The sequence below is a fragment of the Siphateles boraxobius genome, unplaced genomic scaffold (assembly GCF_051911475.1).
Source record: "Siphateles boraxobius isolate OS27281-9 unplaced genomic scaffold, OSU_SipBor_1 29, whole genome shotgun sequence".
Taxonomy (NCBI): domain Eukaryota; kingdom Metazoa; phylum Chordata; class Actinopteri; order Cypriniformes; family Leuciscidae; genus Siphateles; species Siphateles boraxobius.
The window spans coordinates 7,230,012-7,254,169 of NW_027508908.1; the positions used below are offsets into that span (position 1 = coordinate 7,230,012).

At 38.9% G+C, this 24,158-nt stretch overlaps 1 protein-coding gene across 2 annotated transcripts; it reads right to left on the reverse strand.

The window, feature by feature from the left end:
* Positions 1–685: 685 nt before the first annotated feature.
* btr01 (bloodthirsty-related gene family, member 1) lies at positions 686–21,782 on the reverse strand. 2 transcript variants are annotated; one of them, XM_077246386.1, is made up of 9 exons: positions 21,735–21,782; positions 7,638–7,745; positions 6,233–6,875; positions 6,041–6,136; positions 4,780–5,013; positions 4,454–4,601; positions 4,141–4,185; positions 1,754–1,780; positions 686–1,640 (listed from the first exon to the last, which is right to left on the reverse strand). In XM_077246386.1, the coding sequence occupies exons 3-9, from the start codon at positions 6,866–6,868 to the stop codon at positions 1,075–1,077; spliced, it is 1,752 nt and encodes a 583-aa protein (XP_077102501.1). In that variant the 5' UTR covers positions 6,869–6,875; positions 7,638–7,745; positions 21,735–21,782; the 3' UTR covers positions 686–1,074. The 2 variants fall into 2 exon arrangements, with proteins under 2 accessions (XP_077102501.1, XP_077102502.1); XM_077246387.1 differs by lacking the exon at positions 21,735–21,782 and having other exon boundaries at positions 7,638–7,750.
* Positions 21,783–24,158: the final 2,376 nt, after the last annotated feature.

A 24,158-nucleotide genomic window follows, 5' to 3' on the forward strand; every position in this document is an offset into this window, starting at 1 on the left:
ATACCAGATGTAAACACTAAACAGGGCCTGAGAGTTTTCTGTCTCTCCATTGACAGCCTATGCAACTACCACTTTCAAACCTCAGATTGGTAGTAAAGACATCATAAAATTAATCCATGTGACTTCTGGCACAATTTTATGAAGTGACTCAAGTGCATTGTTTGCGAAAAAACAAACAATTAAGTGCTTTGTTTGTGCAAAAAACAACAACATAATTTACCATTTTATCTACAAAATATTAATCTCCAAAACACGTTCAGGCAATGTCTGCTCTCACGTCAACACAACAGGCATGTGTCGCGGTGCTCTCGTGAATGCAAGTTGGAGATTATTATTTTGCAAATAGTGTGTATCTTTCTGGGGATAGAAAATGGTAGTTGTGTAGCATAGCTGTCAATGGAGGGACAGAAAGCTATCAGATTTCATTACAAATATCTTGATTTGTGTTTTAAAGATAAACTTAACCCTTTAATGAGAATGCAAGATATCAAGATACAGGCTAAGCCAACACAGAAGTTGCTTTTAAATAAAATAGGACATTGTTTTTTACAAAAAATAATAGTAAATTGTTGATGAAAGGCAAAATTATTGTTTATTATTATTAATAGAAACTATTGTGATACATAAATCCCCTGCTTTGCAAAAAATCCTGTACTGTAGGATACAAGAGAGATGCAGTCACCTATACTGTACAGATTCACATTTATTTTTGTTTTATTATAACGTACAAAACACATTTGAACATTACACATTTTTATGCTTGGTTAAATACAAATTAAAAGGGAGGTTATTTTGCAATCATAATTCCATATAACATCACCAACCAATGTTGTATTAATTGAAGTGTCAAATTATATTTCAATTTTAAACCTCGCCAATATTACTAGGTACATAAGTGGAACTGTTTAATGTTTCGTTATATATATATATATATATACAATTAAGCCATATGATCACATGGATTGGACATTAAAACCATAAAATTTTTTATAATTTGGATTGGAATTAAATAACTAAAGTAAATAAGTAAATAACCTGTGATATATATTTCTTTGTTTCCATCCCACTATTCTTTTATTTTTCAGTCAGCCAGCTTGGGTCAGCTGGATAGGCAGGCCATATAATAAGGGGTGCCTCATTTTTGCCAGATATGTTGGTGCATGGGCTGAAGAAAGGATATAAAGTCTCTGTAAAGGAGTCTGTGACGGCAAATATCAGTGACTTTGTCTCTGCATTATAAAAGGACAATTGACCTTTCTCATAGTCCACATACACACCGACACTCTGGGGTTTTGGGTTTACGTTTATAGGTGTTGGTGGTTCTGTGCGAAAGACATATTCATTCTTGTCACGTAGACTTAGGAACCAAAATCCATTAGCTGGGTTTGCGGATATTTTTCCTTTCCTGTTGATAGAGCGGCTTGCAATGCCCAAATCCCAGTCCGTCTTCTCACCCACCAAGACCTCCCAGTATTGGCAGCCAGAGCTGATACCTTGACGGCCAAGTACACACACCACACGGTCAAACCGTTCGAGTGTGTCTGGCACCATCTGGTAGCGGTCACTGCAGCGCACCTGTTTACCATCCTCTGAGATGATCAGACGTGGATGGGCTGAGTCTCGATCTAAGGTCACGTCCACTGAGCAGAGAAACAGAAGTGTTGAAAACAATGATTGCAGGAATACACATGAAAGTGGAGACAGAAATATTTGAGTATCTTATGGTGTGCAGAGAATAAAAATTATCTCATACTTGCATATTCTGGCACTCTCCACACTTCTACAGTTAGCAGAAGAAAAGTGTTAATTTTAAAATAAAACATTGCAGAATTAAGTTGCTTTGTACAAGACTTACTACTGAGTCACTCTAATACACTACTAAAGTTTGGAATAATAAGAATTTTATTAGTTTTGAAAGAAGTCTTTTATATTTACCAAGGCTTCATTTATTTGATGTTATTTATTACCATTTAAAATAACCATTTCTATTTGAATATATTTTAAAATCTAATTAATTCCTGTGATGCATTACTCCAGTCTTCATTGTCACATGATCCTTCAGAAATCATTCTAATATGATGATTTTCTGCTTAAGAAAAATGTCTTATTATATCAATGTGCTGCTTAATATTTTAGTTGAAACCATTATGCACTACCTTTCAAAAGAAACTACCATTAAAAAAAGTATTTTAAATATATATGTAGTTCTTCTGAACGTACAATTTATCAAAGAATCCTGGAAAAAAGATCACGCTTTCCAAAAAAATATTAAGCAACAATAACTATCTTCAACATTGATTATACTAACAAGTAAGATTTCCTCTGATTCTGTCAAAAGCAAAAGCAGTGTTGTATGGGAAGGTATTTGTAGGTAAAAGTGTCTGCTAAAGGAATAAATGTATGTGTAAATGCAGTACATCCTCCCCAAGAGTATCATAACATTTTGAAGGTTTTAAAGGATTAGTTCACTCCAGAATTAAAAGTTCTTTATAATTTACTCACCCCCATCTCATCCAAGATGTTCATGTCTTTCTTTCTTCAGTCCAAAAGAAAATAAGGTTTTTGAGGAAAACATTCCAGGATTTTTCTCCATATAGTGGACTTCACCAGGGGCCGACGGGTTGAAGGTCCAAATTGCAGTTTCAAAGGGCTCTACAGGGTTGCCAACTTTTGAGTTTTGCTTGGAGTGCGATTTGTTGATGGGGGGTGTGTGTGTGGGGGGGGGGTGAGATTTGTTGACGGGGGGAGGTTGTAGGCTTCTGTACCACGTGCCGTTTGAACTGACGCGCTACAGCCATCTGTCACATTTAAAAGTGCCAAAACGTTGGAAATATTGACAGAATCTGACAGCTGAGAATTTATTCCATATCAAAAGTAACCTTCTCTGTCTAGTCTGTCGGTGTCAGTGTCCTCTTTGTCTGCGATTTTGTCGCTGCGTGACAAAATGCAGTGGTCCAATCAGTAGTTAAGAGCCTGAACTTGCTTAGTAATTCGGAAATTAGTGCACATGAGTGAAAAAAAAATACAGCACAGAAGAATGTCTAATTTAGCGTGAGATTTCTTTGTTGAGCGTGAGACCGTGAGATTGAGGCTGAATGCGTGAGTGTCACGCCAGATGCGTGAGAGTTGGCAACCCTGGCTCTACACGATCCCAACTGAAGAATAAGGGTCTTATCTAGCGAAACAATTGGTCACTTTCTAAAAGAAAAAAAATAATTATATGCTTTTTAACCACAAACGCTCGTCTTGCACTAGCTATGATGCACCACACATTCATGTTGGAAAGGTCACGCGACCCACGCGTGAAAAAGGTGGAAGTACTGACCTAAGTCAAATGCCCTTTACAAAAAAAAGGTTCAACAATGATGTCGGACGATTTTGAAGTTGGAAAAACCTCCTTCTCGATACTTGTAAACACTGGGTCGGTACTTCCGCCTACGTCATGCGTGACCTTTCCAACGTGATTACATAATGCGTAAAATCGTGGATGCGCATCGCAGAGCTAGTGCAAGACAAGCTTTTGTGGTTAAAAAGTATATTAATTTAACATAAATGTACTTTTTTTTTTAAATGACCAATCGTTTCGCTAGGTAAGACCCTTATTCCTCGGCTGGGATCATGTAGAGTCCATTAAAGCTGCATTGAAACTGCAATTTGGACCTTCAACCCGTCGGTCCCTGTTCAACTCCACTATATGGAGAAAAATCCTGGAATGTTTGCCTCAAAAACCTTCATTTCTTTTGGACTGAAGAAAGAAAGACATGAACATCTTGGATAACATGGGCGTGAGTAAATTATCAGGAACTTTTAATTCTGGAGTGAACTAATCCTTTAAAACCTTCAAAATGTTATGATACTCTTGGGGAGGATGTACTGCATTTATACATTTATTCCTTTAGCAGACACTTTTACCTACAAATAATTTGTCATAAGATCCAAAAATTTTCGTAGTCCATAATGTTTTTAAGTTTAAGTTTAAAGTAAAACTTGATTATTTGTAGACATTAACCCTGGCTTTGAAAAATGGACTATAATGTAGAAAATGCAGTTCTCTGTAGTGACATTACAACTTTTTTATGATTTTTCTGAAATTGGAGTGGATGAGGAAAAACTATCAAAAAAGTGAAGAAAAAAACGTACTTTGTGGATATATTTCCAGTGAGTTTTCCGTGGAAGTGTGCAAACCTGAAAGTACAACAATACATACAATTAACATGACCTAAAACAGTGATATGTGCATGCAAAGAAAAAAAAATGCTTTTAATATCTGAATGGTTTTAAATAAATAATATTTGGTGAAGTGAAGCATCTGAAGAGCTATTGAATCAAAGAACAAGATGTCCTCATTTTATTCACATGAACCATGTGCAAAGTGAAATATGTGAGTGTGCATATAGTATGATGTATAGGATGTACATGTTAAAGAGCATTTCAGGAAGGAACTTTCTCTTACAGATCGCTGACAGTCTCCTGAGCCTTTCCTGAGCCTCCTCCACCATCCAAGTGACATTCCTCAGCACTGCCCCTGCAGTGGGGTCAGGGGTCAAGGCCACTTCTTCCCAGCTCTTTGTCACAGGTAAACTACTATAGGCTGGATATGTCTGAGAAGAAACAGCAATAAATAAAATATTGGTTACATATTTGGGTATAAAATACAAAACGAACAACACAATTGACCTGACATGTTAAATTATTTAAGCTTTATATAAAGGGTGAATATTTGGGACAATTTCTTAACTTTCATTAACTAAATCATTAAAGTCTGGATTTAAATGGGACCTTTAAGAAGGTAAGATGATCTTGGGATTGGGTTAGCTGGTTGAGGTTGCTGCATCTTTGTTTAAGTTCTGAGATCTCCTTCTGCAGCTCACGTATGAAGGCCTGAGAACGAAGCTCGGCAGCCCGCTGTCCCATCTCCACCACCTCTAGAAGTTCAGCCTGGGACTTCTCGACAGCTTTCCTCAACTCAGTAAACATACTCACTGTTCCTACTTTCTCTTTCTCTGCATTCACCTTATAGCAAGTAAATGAGATGAGAAAATAATGTAGCAGAAAACCAGATAGGAATGTAAAGAAAGACAACTATGAGAGTAAGGATAAATAAAATATTTAAAGGCATAGTTCACCCAAACATAAAAAATTCTATCATCGTTTACTCACCCTCTTGTCCTTTAAACCCATATGACTTTCTTCTGTGGAACAAAAATTTTATATTTTGAAGAATATTCACACACATATTTTCCACACAGTAACAGTTAATGGTGACCATGACAGTTAAGCTCCAGTGACAAAAAAAAAAAGGATTTTGGTCTTTTGAACAATACAGATTGGTTTTTGCAAAAAAGTCATTAAAAAAAACAAACAGTGAATAAACGACTTAAATTTTGGTCTGTTCCTATCACAAAGCTTGTGTGGGTTCAGAAGGCTATCACATTTACTTTTGTTCAGCAAATTTTCGTGGGCGATAACCAGTCAATTAATAACTTTTAAAAGGGCATCACCCCAGTGACATCACCAAAAATCACCATGAAATCAAAAAGAATGATTTTTTATGGAATATTTAAGTTTTTGTTATAAATGATTTATCAATATTCTATTTTAAAATTCATGTGCCCTTATAATCTTTAATCAAAATAACTTGACATCTCTTCTCTGATGACGTATTTACTGGTCCGAGGGTGGGACAACCTGTCACTCACATGACATGAAAGCAATAGCAAATTCTAACCATTCATCGATCCAAACAATCCAATATGGAAAAAATCAAGTCCCGTCCTACTTTTTTTCTTGTTTCGAGAAGCCGTTTTAACTCGGATATACGTCACAATAGGAAAGAAAGACTATTGCAACTTCCGTTTCATTCTGACTTTAACAGACAAGGTGATGTGAAGATTCTTCAAAAATTTTCCTTTTGTAGCCTATTTCATAGGATAAAAACAGCATATGGGTTTGGAACAACATGAAGGTGAGTGAATAATGACACAATTTTTATTTTTGGGTGAACGATTCCTTTAAAACGTTATGACATAGTTGCACACACTTGAATTTCTGCAAGTGATGTTTGGATCTCCTCTATCTTCTTCTCTCTGACTGAGATCAATCCTTGTAGCTCCACTTCCAAGATACGCAACTGGGACTGAGAAGATATACAAAATGATCAAAAGGACACATACATTTATAAACATTTACACTGAGGCTGAGCCCTGCCTCAATATTACATTCTCACACTAACCTTCTTAATATTCATCTCTCTCTTGGCCTCCATCACAGAATGCCCGTTATGTTCCCTCTCTGCGCATATTATGCAAATACATGTCTGGTCAGTCTTGCAGAACAGCTCCAAGCTATAACCATGTCTGGGACACTGTGGCCCATTGGAACCTGCTCCACTCACTCCATGCACACTAAAGTTTCGTTTAGGTGTCTTGGGCGGAGGGAGAGAATGTGCATCAGGGGATGCCAAAGGCTCACTGGATGATGTTCTTTGGAAGCGGCTCTTCATCTCTGGCAGTAGCCCACTGGGTAGCTCTACCACTCTGAGCTGCCCTCCAGGCTTCGCTGCAGAGAAAGGGTTGGTGGGTAAATCTGCAGGTGCACTTCTGGGCACGCTCATTGTGGTCTCCGCCATCCGCTTAAACTGCTCTGTGATCTCCCTGAGCGTGTGATTGATGTGGAGCTCAGGGCGCTTGCGGAAGCATTCCTTGCACAAGGGACAGAAGCAGCTTTTTCCCTGGCCCTCCCAGTAGGAAGTGATACATGATGAGCAGAAGCTGTGGCCGCAGGGTGTGGAGACAGGATTGGTGAAGACGTCTAGGCAAATGGAACAGGTAAACTGCTCCTCTGACAGGAATTCACCAGGAAATGACATTGTATATCTGAAAGCATACAGACATACAGACAGATTGAAAAACACAAACATACGCAGACTCAAACGCGTACACCATTGTTCCATAAATAACTACAATAAAGATGTTTATTTTACAAGTTTATCATTTATACATAGAAAAATCCCGATCCTTCAGAATTCAGTGTATATGAATTCTTAAAAGTTGAATGGATTCCTTTAAAGTGAATATTTACCTGTCAAAGACAATGTTTTTTTAAAACAATTTTCAGTTATTATAAACTATTGCTAACTGAAATGTTGGAATGAAGTCAGACCAGCTACACAGATACAACAAACACGGATAGAAGCAGCCAACTTACCATTACATAATGTACAAACGAAGGAATAAAACATACTGTCAAAAATCCCAAGAGCAAGAAGATACTCTGATGTGCTCTTAGAACACCATGACATATGAGTTTATCTTAAATGCAAATTAGCAGCCAATTACATGCTTCATGAAACTTCCTATGCTCTATAACACTGTAGGGCTGCTTCTGACAAATGTACCTCATTAAGCATGTAAACAAAAATAATAATAAATAAAATAAATTGTAATAATATAAATATGCTGTGTTTACAAAGTAATTGAAATCACATGATGACAGTCAATTGCATGTCCTCACTTAGATATTCAGACAGGAAGGATATATAAGGTAGAACCCAACCTTGCAAACAGACACAGATGAGTATATGGAAATATAATCTAAATGAAATATTCACAGGCATAGATACTCCTTAAAAAACTAACCTCTTGTCTGTCCGTGTCTTTTTCCGAATGTTTTTGTTTTTTTGCCTCGGTTCTCTTCCGCTCCGTAAGTGGCGTATAATACACCTTCAGTTATGGAGTGGAGACCTCCTGGAAACAGGTGTGTCCGCATACCAACAGGCAAACACGCAGTTAAGTTATTCAACACACACACCTGGCTGCCGATCCGACCAGTAAGACAAGTGCACATTTTTAGTTTTATAGATTTTAAGACTCTGATTTTCATCTACGTTTTAAACATTTCTAACATTATAGGGACTGACAAATGCTGTCTCGTGAGAAAGGGTTGACAGCACTCAGAATAGGCAAACTGTGTGAGTTAATTGTGTGATTTTACCAAAGATTACAAAAAATAAGTTAACGTTAGTTATGAGTCAAAATCTGCTAGGGGGTAGTTAAATGTACAAATGTACAGATTTATCATCTTTCATTCGAAAATTAAACAACATTTTATCCAAATTTGATAATTGCCTTAATCTTATAAACAACTGAGAAGATCAAACTACATTTAAAAAAAATCCCCTGTCAAGTTTATAAGATATATTATATCAGCACATGAGTCAAATTGGAGAGAAGCTGTTCACTGCAGAGCAAATGGGTGGAGCTTACATGGAATTTGGGCCTAATGGGTGGAGCTAGAATATCCAACCACACCCTAGCCCTGCCCACAACTCTACTCCTCCCCACAACTCTACCCCTCTACCCCATTGGAGCTTCAGAGAGGAGGAGCTGGACTAATCCCAACCCATTGGAGCTCTAGAGAGGATGAGCTGGACTAATCCCACCCCATTGGAGCTCTAGAGAGGAGGAGCTGGACTAATCCCACTCCATTGGAGCTCTAGAGAGAAGGAGTTCGACTAATCCCACCCCACTGGAGCTCTAGAGAGGAGGAGCTGGACTAATCCCACCCCATTGAAGCGCTAGAGAGAAGGAGCTGGACTAATCCCACTCCATTTGAGCTCTTGAGAGAAGGAGCTGGACTAATCCCACCCCATTGGAGCTCTAGAGAGATGGAGCTGGACTAATCCCACCCCATTGGAGCTCTAGAGAGACGGAGCTAGACTAATCCCACTCCATTGAGCTCTAGAGAGAAGGAGCTGGACTAATCCCACTCCATTGGAGCTCTAGAGAGAAGGACCTGGACTAATCCCACTCCATTGGAGCTCTAGAGAGGAGGAGTTGGAGTAATCCCACCCCATTGGAGCTCTGGAGAGAACGAGCTGGACTAATACCACCCCATTGGAACTCTAGGGAGGAGGAGCTGCACTAATCCCAACCCTTTGGGGCTCTAGAGAGAAGGAGCTGGACTAATCCCACACCATTGGAGCTCTAGAGAGAAGGAGCTGGACTAATCCCACTCCATTGGAGCTCTGGAGAGGAGGAGCTGAACTAATCCCACCCCATTGGAGCTCTAGAGAGGAGGAGCTGGACTAATCCCACTCCATTGGAGCTCTAGAGAGAAGGAGCTGGACTAATCCCACTCCATTGTAGCTCTAGAGAGGAGGGGCTGGACTAATCCCACCCCATTGGAGCTCTAGAGAGGAGGAGCTGGACTAATCCCACCCCATTGGAGCTCTAGGGAGGAGGAGCTGGTCGTCATTTGAGTCTGCAGTGAGTACCACTTAAAAATGGATAACTATAGGGACTCATCTCAAGATCCCTATTTTAACAGTTCATCAATTGCCAAAATTATGAAAAACAAGATAAGTCAAGAATAGAAAATTATTGAAAATATTAAAATCAGTAATATCAGAATGAGTAGTGTGCATAAAAAATGTCTGTTAAAACCCAACACGTTGAACGATGTTCACTTACATGGAAAAGTTTTTCAATTGGATTGATGTATATTCTCTTTAGCATGCAGTGTGAAGTATTTCACTCATCATTCTGATTCAATTTAGCGAGTGAAGAACAAATTTATACTCGCGTGCGTTATGTATTATGCATGTTATCGTCTCTGACAGACAGCATGTTGAAGCTGCTCCGGCCACCATTTTCTCCCTGTTCTTGGAAAGCGATGACACATTCAAAACATCCGATGGTGTGGGTTTTCCTGGGAATGCGTTTACTCACTGGACCTATGCTTCTTGTAAATACTACCATGTATATTGCATGTTCTTTTTTGACAGACATCGATGTTGTGATATTCAAATTAAGTGGATTTGAAAACAGATGGATTGTAAGGTAGCTGGACTAATCCCACTCCATTGGAGCTCTAGAGAGAAGGAGCTGGACTAATCCCACCCCATTGGAGCTCTAGAGAGGAGGAGCTGGACTAATCCCACCCCATTTGAGCGCTATAGAGAAGGAGCTGGACTAATCCACTCCATTTGAGCTCTAGAGAGAAGGTGCTGGACTAATCCCACCCGATTGGAGCTCTAGAGAGAAGGAGCTGGACTAATCCCACTCCATTGGAGCTCTAGAGAGGAGGAGATGGACTAATCCCACCCCATTGGAGCTCTAGAGAGGAAGAACTGGACAAATCCCACCCCATTGGAGCTCTAGAGAGAAGGAGCTGGACTAATCCCACCTCCATTGGAGCTCTAGGGAGGAGGGGCTGAACTAATCCCACCTCCATTGGAGCTCTAGGGAGGAGGGGCTGAACTAATTCCACCCCATTGGAGCTCTAGAGAGGAGGAGCTGGACTAATCCCACCCCATTGGAGCTCTAGGGAGCAGGAGCTGGTCGTCATTTGACTCTGCAGTGAGTACCACTTAAAAATGGATAACTATAGGGACTCATCTCAAGATCCCTATTTTAAGAGTTCATCAATTGCCAAAATTATGAAAAACAAGATCAGTTATGACTAGAAAATTATTGAAAATATTAAAATCAGTAATATCAGAATGAGTAGTGTGCATAAAAAATGTCTTTCAAAACCAACACGTTGAACGATGTTCACTTACATGGAAACGTTTTTCAATTGGATTGACGTATATTCTCTTTAGCATGCAGTGTGAAGTATTTCACTCATCATTCTGATTCAATTTCAGTGAGTGAAGAACAAATTTATACTCGCATGCGTTATGTATTATGCATGTTACCGTCTCTGACAGACAGCATGTTGAAGCCGCTCCGGCCACCATTTTCTCCCTGTTCTTGGAAAGCGATGACACATTCAAAACATCCGATGGTGTGGGTTTTCCTGGGAATGCATTTACTCACTGGACCTATGCTTCTTGTATATAAAAACATGTATATTGCATGTTCTTTTTGACAGACATCGATGTTGTGATATTCAAATTATGTGGATTTGAAAACAGATGGATTGTAAGGTAGCTGGACTAATCCCACTCCATTGGAGCTCTAGAGAGAAGGAGCTGGACTAATCCCACCCCATTGGAGCTCTAGAGAGGATGAGCTGGACTAATCCCACCCCATTGGAGCGCTATAGAGAAGGAGCTGGACTAATCCACTCCATTTGAGCTCTAGAGAGAAGGTGCTGGACTAATCCCACCCGATTGGAGCTCTAGAGAGGAGGAGCTGGACTAATCCCACCCCATTGGAGTTCAAGAGAGGAGGAACTGGACAAATCCCACCCGATTGGAGATCTAGAGAGAAGGAGCTGAACTAATCCCACCCCACTGGAGCTCTAAAGAGGAGGAGCTGGACTAATCCCACCCCATTGGAGCTCTAGAGAGGAGGAGCTGAACTAATCCCACCCCCATTGGAGATCTAGGGAGGAGGAGCTAAACTAATCCCACCCCATTGGAGCTCTAGAGAGGAGGAGCTGGACTAATCCCACCCCATTGGAGCTCTAGAGAGAAGGAGCTGGACTAATCCCATGCCATTGGAGCTCTAGAGAGAAGGAGCTGGACTCCATTGGAGCTCTAGAGAGGAGGAGTTGGACTAATCCCACCCCATTGGAGCTCTAGATTGAAGGAGCTAGACTAATCCTACCCCATTGGAGCTCTAGAGAGAAGGAGCTGGACTAATCCCACCCCATTGGAGCTCTAGAGAGAAGGAGCTGGACTAATCCCACTCCATTGGAGCTCTAGAGAGGAGGAGCTGAACTAATCCCACTCCATTGGAGCTCTAGAGAGAAGGAGCTGGACTAATCCCACTCCATTGGAGCTCTAGAGAGGAGGAGCTGGACTAATCCCAACCCATTCGAGCTCTAGAGAGGAGGAGCTGGACTAATCCCACCCCATTGGAGCTCTAGAGAGGAGGAGCTGAACTAATCCCACCCCCATTGGAGCTCTAGGGAGGAGCCACCCTCCACCTATCTACCAATCACGAAGTCAGTAGTGTTGCGGTATCCTAGTTGCCAGCTCTGCTCTAGTTACCACAGCTGCAGCTACAAAGGTGTTGGAATCGGATAAAAAAAATGTTTAACATTGTGAAACCAAAAAAAAAACTCGTTATGAATCCGAAATACTTAGTGACAAAGTCCGAAATAAAACAAGGATCTGTATAGGAGATGCCTTTGAAAGATGGAGATGGCTGAAAACGGAGAAGCATTTCTGGACAGGTAAGATTCATCTATGTTTGGCTAACTTGTACTTAATGTAAATGGACATTTCAAATATTCATGACAGTCGAACAAAGTTATGTATGTTTGTGCAAAGTAACGCTACGTTAGCTCATATGGAGGAGGTGGGTCATCGAATTGAAAAGGTAAGGAATTGTTTGGGTAATAAAAACGGCGAGTCGTCATTGCTAACATTAGCAATGCATTATCAGAGCCTGTTTCTCTGTCATTATGCTGAGACGCTGAGGAAAACAACATTAGCACCCCCATTATTGTTTATCATGCAAGTTCTACAGGCAAAAATAATAGAATGACATGTTATCTTTCACATCACATATTTTAGCGTTATGGACGTGTACTGCAGGGTGAGTTAAAAAATACAGCTGGTCGCTTTCAATTATAGCGTCAGCTTAATGAATAGCTGTATCTTTGAGTTAGACTAACAGCTACTGTTAGACTAACAGCTACTGTTCTAACAATGTACTGTCACATAAGAGCGTACATCTTTACGATTATATTTGGCTAATCGCCATTAGTAAATTTTTGCAATATATAATTACTTTGCAAAACATCTCTCATTTGAAGCATAAACATAATTAACAGAAAAAGCTTCTTGTAGCAGCCTACATTCCTGCTGGATCCTGCAGCCTATCTGGCAACCTTGAGTCAGGGAGTAGGGGAAGGGGATACACCGCTCTACAGTAATTTGAAAGTGATTGCAGTACCAGTTTTGGCCACAATCTTACATACGGCTCCTTTAAGTTATTTTACAGAATAAGGTTTTCGTGGCATAAATTTCATGTTACTCAGAGACTGACATGTTTGGCTTGTCAAAAAGTTGTCTCGTAGGCCTATAACAAAAATCCTTTATTTAAACCCATGAAATTGCAAATCCTGTTGTAAATACTGAAAAATCACTTTTTAAAACTGTTGTTCCATTACCCCTTAAGAATTGTAATCAAATCATTAAAGTCACCATAAAATCAAAATTGACAATGCTTGTTTTTTATGCAGTATTCATTACAAATGATATATTTGTGCACATAATTAGTATTTTTTAATTCATGTGCCCTTGTAACTCCCTTTATCACTTGAGGCGACATCTCTTCCCTTCTCTTATGCTGTGTTTGCTGGTGCAAGGGAGGGACTACATGTCACTCACATGACATCACAGCAATAGCAAACTACAACCATCTAATCAATTCACTATTTACAAAATCAAGTCCCATCCTACTAGCCTGGATGCCAGCCGAAATTAGCCCCGCCCACAACATTTGAGGTCAGGAAGTAGAATCTGAGTATGACGACAGCTGTCTCCCAATTCATGGGCTGCATCCTCCGAAGGCCGCATTTAAAGGCCGATTGCATCACAGCAACGCGACGAAGGCTTTGACAATTCGAAGCATCCTTCAAATGCGGCCTACCATTACTGTTGCCAAGTCCAAGCTTTTCCTGCGGAATGGGGCTACTTTTAAGTTGTTGCCGTGGTAAACTTTTTTTACGCGGGTTGATTTCCACCCCTGTAAGTACGCTTTCGCCGCTCCAACACCCACAAAACATCCCTCATATTCACAAATCCAGTGGAGGATTCGGCCAACCGACGGAGAAAAGCCGATGGGCTTTTTGGGCTTCTTTTGTTGCACAGACCTGGCAACTCTGCCTACCGTTCTTCTTTCCCCGGGCCGCGAAGGATAGAGCAAGGAACCAGCTCAAGCCAAGAGAAAAAGAGACAGAGGGTGCTTCTCAATTCTTATTTGTGCATCCACGTTTCCTTTCCTCACTTCCTTTCCCTGCGTCTCAGCTCCACCCCCTGTAGGATGCGAGGGAAGGCTGCAAGGAAAGAAAATGAGGACTGAGGAATCAAATGAAAGCTTTTTTAAACACTGGAATACTCGATCACTCAAGCGTCACTTCACAGTGTCATCAGCAGCGCTCAAAGGATCTGCCCTTATGTTGTATTAGTTTGGTTATTTAAGAAATTCATAATAAATAATAATAAAGCAAGATACCATGATGAAATATGCGAGATGTGTGGTTTATACAAACTGCAAAGGTAAAGTATATTAAAATTATTATATGCGATGTGAAGGGGGCGGAGAATTTATACGTGCGTAACGTTTAGTCAAGAAAACTCTTCAGCAAAGTATAAACCCGTGTATCCTCGCTTAAAGGAGAACTCCGGGCAATTTTTAAGTTAATCTTGATCGTTAGACCTTTGTGAGTACTGACTATAGAAAAAAAACCGTACCGGATTGGTGCTTGCTACGCGGAGCTGCGAATGCGAATGCCCAGAGCTCCCCCTCAGCTAAAACGGCAGCAATGGGGGCATGGACATAAAGAGCGTTTTTGAGCCTCTTAACAGACACAAAATGCAATTAAAATGTCTTTCCAACATGAACAGGGACCCTACATGTGAACAAGATGCGTTTAGCAACTTAGCCATTGTTTCAACTCACCTAAATAGTCTTTTAGACAGCAAGCTGTAGTCTCGCGCTGCAGTCCCATGCTGTAGCCGGAAAAGGTAAACAATGTCCAGGTGGGAGGAGCGTTGATCGTTGAAACGCATCTTGTTCACATGTAGGGTCCCTGTTCATGTTGGACAGACATTTTAATTGCATTTTGTGTCTGTTAAAGCTGCAGTAGGGAGTTTTGAGAAAATGTTGACTTAGCCTGAAAATTTGAACAAACACAATTTACAGGTCCAACCCGCTTGCCCTCTGCTGCGCTACAGCCCTCCCTCCACAGCTCCTCCCCCACAGCGGAGCCTGCCGTGAACGCGCAGGCTAGCAAGCAGGACCACCGATGACGGCGGATTATAAACAGTTATGGAACATTCACTAATAGGGACGAAACATCAACAATATGCTTTACATTGACTATGGCCTGCCCATACTTTGACTACAAACTTGGTCCTCAAATCATTATGTATTTTGCAATACATGTAACTTTATAAGGTTGCACTCTTTCTATAAGTTATAGCTACTAAGATAATGTTAAAGGATTAGTTCACTTTAAAAAAAACTTTTGCTGATAATTTACTCACCCCCATGTCATCCAAGATGTCCATGTCTTTCTTTCTTCAGTCGAAAAGAAATTTTTCCAGGCTTTTTCTCCATATAATGGACTTCAATAGGACACAAGCGTTTCGAGGACCAAATGACAGTTTCAGCGCAGCTTCAAAGGGTTTTAAACGATACCAGACGATGAATAAGGGTTTTATCTAGTGAAACGATCGGTCATTTCAAAAATAAATAAAAAACTTTAAGTTTTATAAGCACAAATGCTCGCCTTGCTCTGTTCTGTGATGCACGTTCGTGATCCTGTTCGAACTCGTTCATCCAAATGAACAAATCTTTTTCCGAGTCATTCGTTCGTTGAATGAACGAAATGACTCCGAAAAAGACTCGTTCAAAATGAACAAATCTTTTTTCGAGTCATTTCGTTCGTTGAATGAACGAAATGACTCGAAAAAAGATTTGTTCATTTGGATGAACGAGTTTGAACAGGAGAGTCACGAACGACGGTACGCGCTCGCGCTGTGCAAGAGAGGGGTGATCAGCGCGTACACGAGCGTGATTGACACTGCTAAGACATTCCTTCTGGCTCTGATTGGTTGTTTCTGACCGGGAGCGGTGTATTTCTGCAAATGGTATTAGGACCACTGGGAGGAGGCAGAGGAGCTTGATTTTTTTCACAGATTATCTGACTCATATTCTACTTTCAGGACATAATGAGAGTTTTAACAAATATTTGTTTACAAAAGCTACCTACTGGAGCTTTAAGAGGTTCAAAAATGCTCTTTATGTCCATGCCCCCATAGCTGCCGTTTTAGCTGGGTGGGAGCTCTGGGCATTCGCGGTCGCAGCTCCGCGTAGCAAGCACCAATCCGGTTCGTTTTTTTTCTATAGTCAGTACTCACAAAGTTCTAACGATCAAGATTAACTTAAAAATTGCCCGGAGTTCTCCTTTAAGACTCCTCAATAAGCCTTCTCACTCCACGATCCTCGACTCCTCACGGTGCAATTAGAGAATTGAGATGTCCTTCAAGATGGCTGAGCTCAATCGGTTTCCGGGTCATAGGATGGAGGAGCGAGGTGGGATATTGAGAAGCACCCCGAGAGGATGAGCTGATCGAGATATTTAGGGAGGACGTGAAGTTTCAAAGAGAGATACAGAGAGACCACAGGAGAGTAAGGAGAAAATGGACAGATTGGTAGAGAAATAAACTTTTGGTTATGGGAATTAAAATTTGTAAATGAAACAATCATATCCATTACTTTTAAAAGTTAGATTTGTAAATGAAATAAAACAAATATTTCTTTGCATTTTTTATTTTTGTAATGCAAATTATAACTTGTAAATGTAATAAATAAATTATTCTATAGGCTACATTTATTTTTTTCATGTAAATTAATTTGTAAATGAAACAAAATAAAATGTTCTATATGCTACATTTTTACTTACAGTAATTAGTAACAATTTACAAGTGTTTACAAGACAAGTTACGTTTAGATTAGAAAAACAAAATACACATTTAAAATAAAAGTATATATAAAACAGATATGAAAAAAAATCTGTAGACTTTTATTGAACTGAGTAAGGAGATTCTGGTGCTGCTGCTGGACTGGGAGGGGTGCAATAGAGACCCTGGAAAGCCTCTGCCGGCGGGACATCATCTGGGATGATGAGTGCATATTTCCACTGTCTACCAACAGGTTTGCAAGGCTGACTCAGGCGTGGGCTTGCAATCAGTGTTCTCAGAAAGAGAGAAGAATAAATTAAATTATATCACATACTCAAAAATCAAACCATAAATTATTTTAACATGCAAAACTGTCCTATAAGCTAAACTCAGCAGCTGCCCTCCAGGACTGAACGTTGCCTATCCCTGAACTAGAAGACATATTTTTAGTGTTTCTATATACTGATCAAATTTTTTTTGATCTATGTGTAAAAAGTCAGTTTTTCAGAAAAAGTACAATATTTACCTCTGAGATGAAGTGGAGTTGAATAACAATCTAAAGTTCTTCAAATGTATTAAATACAGAGCAAATTTAATTTGTTACATTCCACCACTGGTTATTTGGAAAATGACACTAACAAAATTATTGTCACATTAACAAATTGTTGCAGTTGTGTCCTGGGAGTTGTTCAATAGGACGGTCTGGTTTTTGTCGCTTAGCAACTGGTGACAGCCGTTGTGACTAACGTAGTAACATTTGTAGGCCTACTGGACTTTTTAAAATTATAACTGCCTAAAAACAAAATCTAAAAATGTTCACCATGGTCAATTTATGTTGCCTACATAGTAAAGTCTAAAGAGTATAAACCAGCCTATATAAAATCACATGCTGGTAATATATAAGTCAACATTTTAACCTTTATTATATATTTTTCATACATTTTTATCATTAGATTAGATTACTCGATTAAACTGAAATCCAATACTTACATTTAAAAGTGTAATCTGCCAATTTCGTCTCTGGCGAGCAATGAATTCTGGGGTAGGCAAGGCTGCGAAGGATCCTTCTGATGTAGCCTATCCTGCACTCTTCATCGCGCCGCGGTGATGCAATCGTCTATACTTTCCCCTTTAAATGAATCTTGGTGCATCCTTTGAAGACCGCGTCGACCACGCACTTCGAAGGATGCGACCTTCAAAGGATGTTGCCTAGACCCTGAATTGGGCCACAGCTAATGTCAGGCTACCGCCATACATTCTTCCGCATTAAATAAGCTTTTCACTCGGATATACATCACAAAAGGGAATAAAAGACTTCATTTTCATGCCAACTTCAACACGAAAAAAAGGTTGACAGAATTATTATTATTTTTTTGTTATATTGATAACTTGGATATCTGTATGTATATGTTTTTTTTACAAAGACTTAAAAAAATTATGTATGTATAATCACATTTCTGTGACCAGCCCTGAGGAGGAGATATGCTCCGAGCTATAGAGTGTTTGCACATACCTTACGATTTGGTTAGTTACTTGGATGTAAATAACAGCATGTATTGCACTGTTTATGTAGCTACTACTGAACACATTGTTACACTAATTTATGATGTCTAAACTACGGGAAAAAAACATAAGCTGCGAAGTCATATAGAGAAGGACTTAGTAAGCAGGAAAGAGCGCGGAATTTTGACGAACTAAAATTAATATGTGGTTAAGATCTGAACGAACTAGCTTCTCTAGCCCTTACCGCTATTCTTCCTTCTATTTCTTATCCCGACATAGGCTACGTTCAGATTGTCAGTCCAAAAAAAGCACATGAAATCCGTTTCAAGCTACATCCATATGTGGTTTGAAATCCTATTCAAATCACATATCAGGAAATCTGCTTCAGTCTGAATAACGCTCTGATCGGATTTCGTGTGGTATGTGACTTCACGCCACGTAAAATGTAAACGTCAGACGTTGTTATAGGGAACAATGCTGAAAGTCGCTGCCAAATCAAGGCTGTTTTGTTGCTAAGTGTCGGAAAATTATTATTTTTGAAACATATTTTGAAACCGGCGCAGATAAGAGCGCGGAAAAAAGCTGTGCATACCAGCCTCCTACAGTTCTGCAGCTCAAGACGCAGTAGTCCAGCGCGGCGGCTACACATTTCCATGTTGTAAAATGTAAATAGGACAACACCTGCAAACCCCTCCATCAACGCAACATCACAAAACTCATCACCCGTCCGCCATCCATCCGCACTAACGTTTTTGAACAATTTTCCCGCCCGCCATCCGCTGATACAAGGCGCTGCTGATGACAGCCGCGAGACTAGAGACCGCCCGCCACCCGCCACCCGCCCGAATTTAATTAAAATATTTTTTTTCGTCATGTCATCCGCGGAGTCCGCGGCTATAACCGCCAACCGCGCATCTCTAAGCCTTGCCATATTGCCAAAGACATCATTTTAGATAGATTCCAATCGGATACAAATATTTGTATCTATAATCGGATTTGGACTGACAGTGTGAATGTAGCCATAGTTAACTACTTTACGTCAACATTTTAGCCATAGTCAACACTTCATTTACACACGTGGCTGATGCTGTGCCTCTCTCAAACACAAACGCCTTCTTTCATCCGTTTTTTGCACTCTTCTCTTTAACTTTTGGCAGTCTATAGAACTCTAAATGTTTTTTCCTGGTGCGACCGATTAGTACAGACCAAAACACGACCATTTTTCAGCAGCAATAATCAGCCAAATATGCAAGCCCATTCTGTTCAGTGGCATTGTTTACGTTCAGTGCCTCCAAAATGGCCGACTTCCGGATTGATGACATGTAGTGAAAACCCTCTATTAGTTACAGACCCTGATGGCTTGAAGAATGAGAAGGTTTGATTTTTATCATTAATAAACATGGACTTTGTACTTTGAACACACCATGTCAATTCAATTAGAAATTGTCACGGTTCATGGATCCGTGTGTTCATTTTGCGTATTTGTCTGGTGTGTTTGTGGGTCTGGGTGTGTGTGTGTGTGGTGGCTTGTTTGTTGCCTAGTAACCAGCTGATGCTCCAATCAGTCATTCAGTTGCAGTTAGTCAGCTGCCTAGGCTATATCTAGCTGGAGTGCGAGATGCTTGTGAAATATATAGGAATTAAAGTTCCACTGGGAAAGGGTGAAGCCAAATCCATAATTAAATCTGAAAGTATGCAAGGATGGCAAACTGAATGGGAGGCAGAGTTTAATGCTAAACACTACTATAAATTTCAGAAGAATGTGACCGGGAAAAGGGTTACTTCGCTGAGTTTACACAGAAGGGAAGAAGTGGTCTATACCAGATTAGGTCACACATGAATGCTACTTTACAAATAATGGTACTGGTTTATGCATAGACTGCCGAGACAAAGAAGATGTAAACCATGTACTTTTTGTATGTGAGAAATATAATGATAGTAGAAGAATTTGGCAGGAAATGGAAGGAGAGAACTCAATATATGATATTGAAGAACAGGGTATGAAAAGGGAGAGACTTGACTCTTTATCTATTTTTATTAATAATACTGGCATAATGAAAAGAATATATATATATATATATATATATATATATATATATATATATATATATATATATATATATATATATATATATTTTTTTTTTTTTATAAAATAATTCAAGCCCAGACTAGAAGTTTATGGTATTACACACTCCTGTAAAGTTGGTGGCGGTATGATACAAAAGTAGCAATCTGCCAAAAAGGGTAAAAAGAAGAAGATATGCTTGTGAGAGGTGTTGGTTCGTCACTCTTGTTTTGTTCTCTCTCTCAGTTCCCGTGTCTGAGTTTCCAAGCTGAGTTCATTCCTGCATCCTCGCCTGTGCTTCCACGCAGTTCAGACATCGATCTAGTTTATTTCAACCAGCAGTCCTGTCTGAGTTCCACGCTGAGTTTGATTCCTGTCTCTTCACCAGCATCTCCCTCTCTATTGAATTACTGCATTGAGTTCGCCAGCCTTGTGGTTGTGCCTATCTGTCTGAGTATTATCGCTGTCCTGACTGTCTCAATAAACCGCCATACTTGCATTTGGATCTACGACTCTCATGGTGACAGAAATGTTTTTCAATCACCTGGCTACTTCTGAGACATAACAATGTAAATAGGTGAGCCTGTCATTGTTCTGTTATTTAAATGATAGCTTTTGATCTTTTTGGTGATGCTGTGAAGGAATAATTGAGAGCTTTGTCACCGCCTTACTTTTACACTTTCATCCTGAACACAGATCAGCACTTCTGAAGTAAAGCTGACAAGAAGAACATAATGCAAGATATATCAGAGTAAAATTGTATACTAAAAAAAGAAGGAAGCAGAATTAAGACAGAGAGGGGGATTCTTGATGCTAAAATAATAAAAACCATATAAGCTACACTTTTTATTTTTTATAACCTGTGATACTTTTCTTCAGGATACTTAGATGAATAAAAAATAGTAAAAAAAACAACAACAACAACAAAAAAACATTTATTTGAAATAAAAATCTTTTGTAACCTTATCCTGTTCAAAGGTTTCAGTATATATATATATATTTTTTTTAAATAAATGAATAGGCCTATACTTTTATTCAGCAAGGATGCATTATTGGTAAAAAGTGATACTAAAGATTTATATTTTGAATGAATGCTGTTCTTTTTAACTTCTTAAATGAAAAAAGTATCAATGAATCCTGAGAAATGTACCACAGGTTCCAAAAAAAAAAACACAAAAAAACAATTACTTGCATCAATCTGTTTCCAACACTGATAACCCATATAACTTATTTTTCACAGTCTATGAAATCCGCATATTAGACTGATTTCTGAAGGATCACTCAAGACTGGAGTAATGATGCTGAAAATCCAGCTTTTCGTTACAGAAATAACATATTTAAATATAGGCCAATTTAATTCTATGTCACTGTTTGTGCTTATTAATGCTTTGTTAAAATTGTTTGCAAACATGCATGCGAGTAGTCTGCTTTAAAATAAGAAAGAAAGAAAGAATCACCATGTAGGCTATACCTTATAGGCTACCTCAGATGTTGTGTCTTTAATGTGTTACTCTGTCTGTGAAGGTGTCTGTACCATTTGGTTTCACACCTGATAAAGCAAACGCGGCTTGCACTGACCTTAAATGTTCTGCGACCCTCCGTATTGAGAACATGCGTTCCGCTCACTTAATTCTTCTTTTTACCTTACAGATGCAGGTATTCGGAATTTTCTTTCAGACACGTTTGGCTAAAAAGTTTGTCTCACATCGCACAAGTGCATCTCGTGAAACTTCCTTTGGCGAGCCAAAGGGGCCGGTGGGCAGCAGGATTGAGCATTTGAGAAGGGAGGTGAGGTTGGGAAATGTAACTCAAGAAAATACAAACCAAACTTCAAGTATAAGCTTGCAGGGCAGTACTAAGATCTCCAAACCAGCTGTGAACCTAGCTCACAGCTCATCCTCTACAAACGCGAAAGGATTTTGGAACCAGTTCATGTTTCGTGGAAAATCAGACTTCAGATACGTCCTGCCAATTAGACACATCGAGGTCCGGAAAGAAAAGTGTCGTGCGCTCAGTTTCTCTCAGGTATGGGTTAGTTTACGGATTTGTATAATGCATAAATAATGTGTGAATTTGTAAATTTACATGTTTTAAGAAATTTGCAAAACGATGTTTTCTATTTCACAGAGGATCTTCCATGAAAAATGTGAAACGTTGGAGCTCCAAAATAACGTCTGTTTCGGAAAATGTGACACGTCGACGAAGTCGCCCTCTAGTGGTGAAGACGGAGTTTCCTTTCACTGCGCTGTCTGCTCACCGGTCATCGTGGCTCACAAGACTGTGAAACTGCAATGCGCTGACAACACAGAGATTATAAAAGTTGTAAAAATAATTGAGGACTGTCAATGCAAAACAAAACAAGGACAACATTCACATCACAACGGTCCTGTTCTGGTTGACCCAAGCGTTCAGCAATAGGCCTATCATCAAAAAAGATAAACTACACGATAACTGCTGTAGAGGCTATCTCTTGGTTTTAATGGTCGAAGTTGTAGTCATAAAGTATACGATCTGTTTCTAGAAATACACACATACACACACATGTTTCTAGAAATACAAAAATACGATCTGTTTCTAGAATATATATATATATATATATATATATATATATATATATATATATATATATATTAACCTACTATTATTTTATTTTTTTAAATGAAGTAACATGAATTTTTCAATATAGTTTTTACTTGGCCTACTTTTACATAGTTTACTGTTAACCCCTTTATAGCCTATTCTTTTGCACTGGACACATGGGTGAATACAGGGAGAAAACAAGAATGGTTAGGCTACTTTCACAACTTTAACAAACACTAAAAGCTAATAAAAAGAAAAAAAAACTGTTTGTATTGTGGTCTCATCCCTTTCCATTTTTGTTGCATGCTATTGAATAGTAGGCTAAATTTTGACAAACATTGATCGGCTCTGTCATATTGGCCTACCGTATTTAAACACTGGAAATTAAGAAAGTATAATAATTTTATTCATTTATGGCAAACGACTGAAACTTGACTGAATTTAAAGAACATAAGTTTATAAAAGGACATTAAGATGTAATGCATTACTTTTATGTAAATCATGAAAATTAGCATCAATAATACCAATTTACCCATAACTTACAGGATTTAACATCATCTTTTATTATATATGTTTGGGTCAATGACATGACATGCACATTTTTTGTCCTGCATCTTCTTCAATAATTTGATAAATTCATGACATATATCACTTTATTTTAGTTTGAATTCATTTTTAGTACATTTAAATAATAGCCTACATATTAATGTTTTATCTCAAACCCCCAAAATGTCAGCAACTGGCCGAACAATTGTAGAACAGACTACGAAAACTATTTAAAATGGTGTCTTAATAATAAAACATAAAAAAAAAAACAGATGGCATCGTTTTAGGTTTGAAACCTTTCATATAAACACATTTATCAATAGTTTTAAAGTTGTTGAGATAATTGATGTTTTTGTGTGCAATTTGTATATTCTCAAATGTCAAGGTGGCACAACTGCAAACATGGTTCTTTTACTAAGAATTGACAAGTTAATTACAGTAAACATGATAATGCATCATCCAGACCATGAGGACCCCTTTTCGTAGGGCAGAATGAAAAGGTTTGTAGCTAGATCTCTCAAATATACTGCTAAAAACTGCTAAATTCAAGTAGGTTGGTACTACAATAGCCTTTCAACTACAGTATCGCCTGACACAAAAACAGTAAAAAAATGTATTTAAACATTAAACATTTTTTAAACAATGTTGTTTAAAAACTGACACGTTTAAACACATTGTTCATGACTAAAATATGCATTACATCAGTTTTGAAAATGCTATAGGCCTAATAGCCTACTTTTTTTTTTTTAGGCTTTTTTTTAGGTCAATGATTCGTTCAGTTTTATCGTGTAGTGTAGTAGGCCAATACCCTATCTTTCATTAGAGTTGTTGTACATGTATTATTTTGCTCTCAAACTAGTTTGCGCCTTCTGTTTC

Coding starts and splice junctions, on each gene's coding strand:
- btr01 (XM_077246386.1), bottom strand. CDS start 6,868: ATGTCATTTCCTGGTGAATTCCTGTCAGAGGAGCAGTTTACCTGTTCC. Junction 1,781..4,140: donor ACTGGAAATATATCCACAAA/GTACGTTTTTTT, acceptor TGCTAACTGTAG/AAGTGTGGAGAGTGCCAGAA. Junction 1,641..1,753: donor GAGAGTGCCAGAATATGCAA/GTATGAGATAAT, acceptor TTCTCTGCTCAG/TGGACGTGACCTTAGATCGA.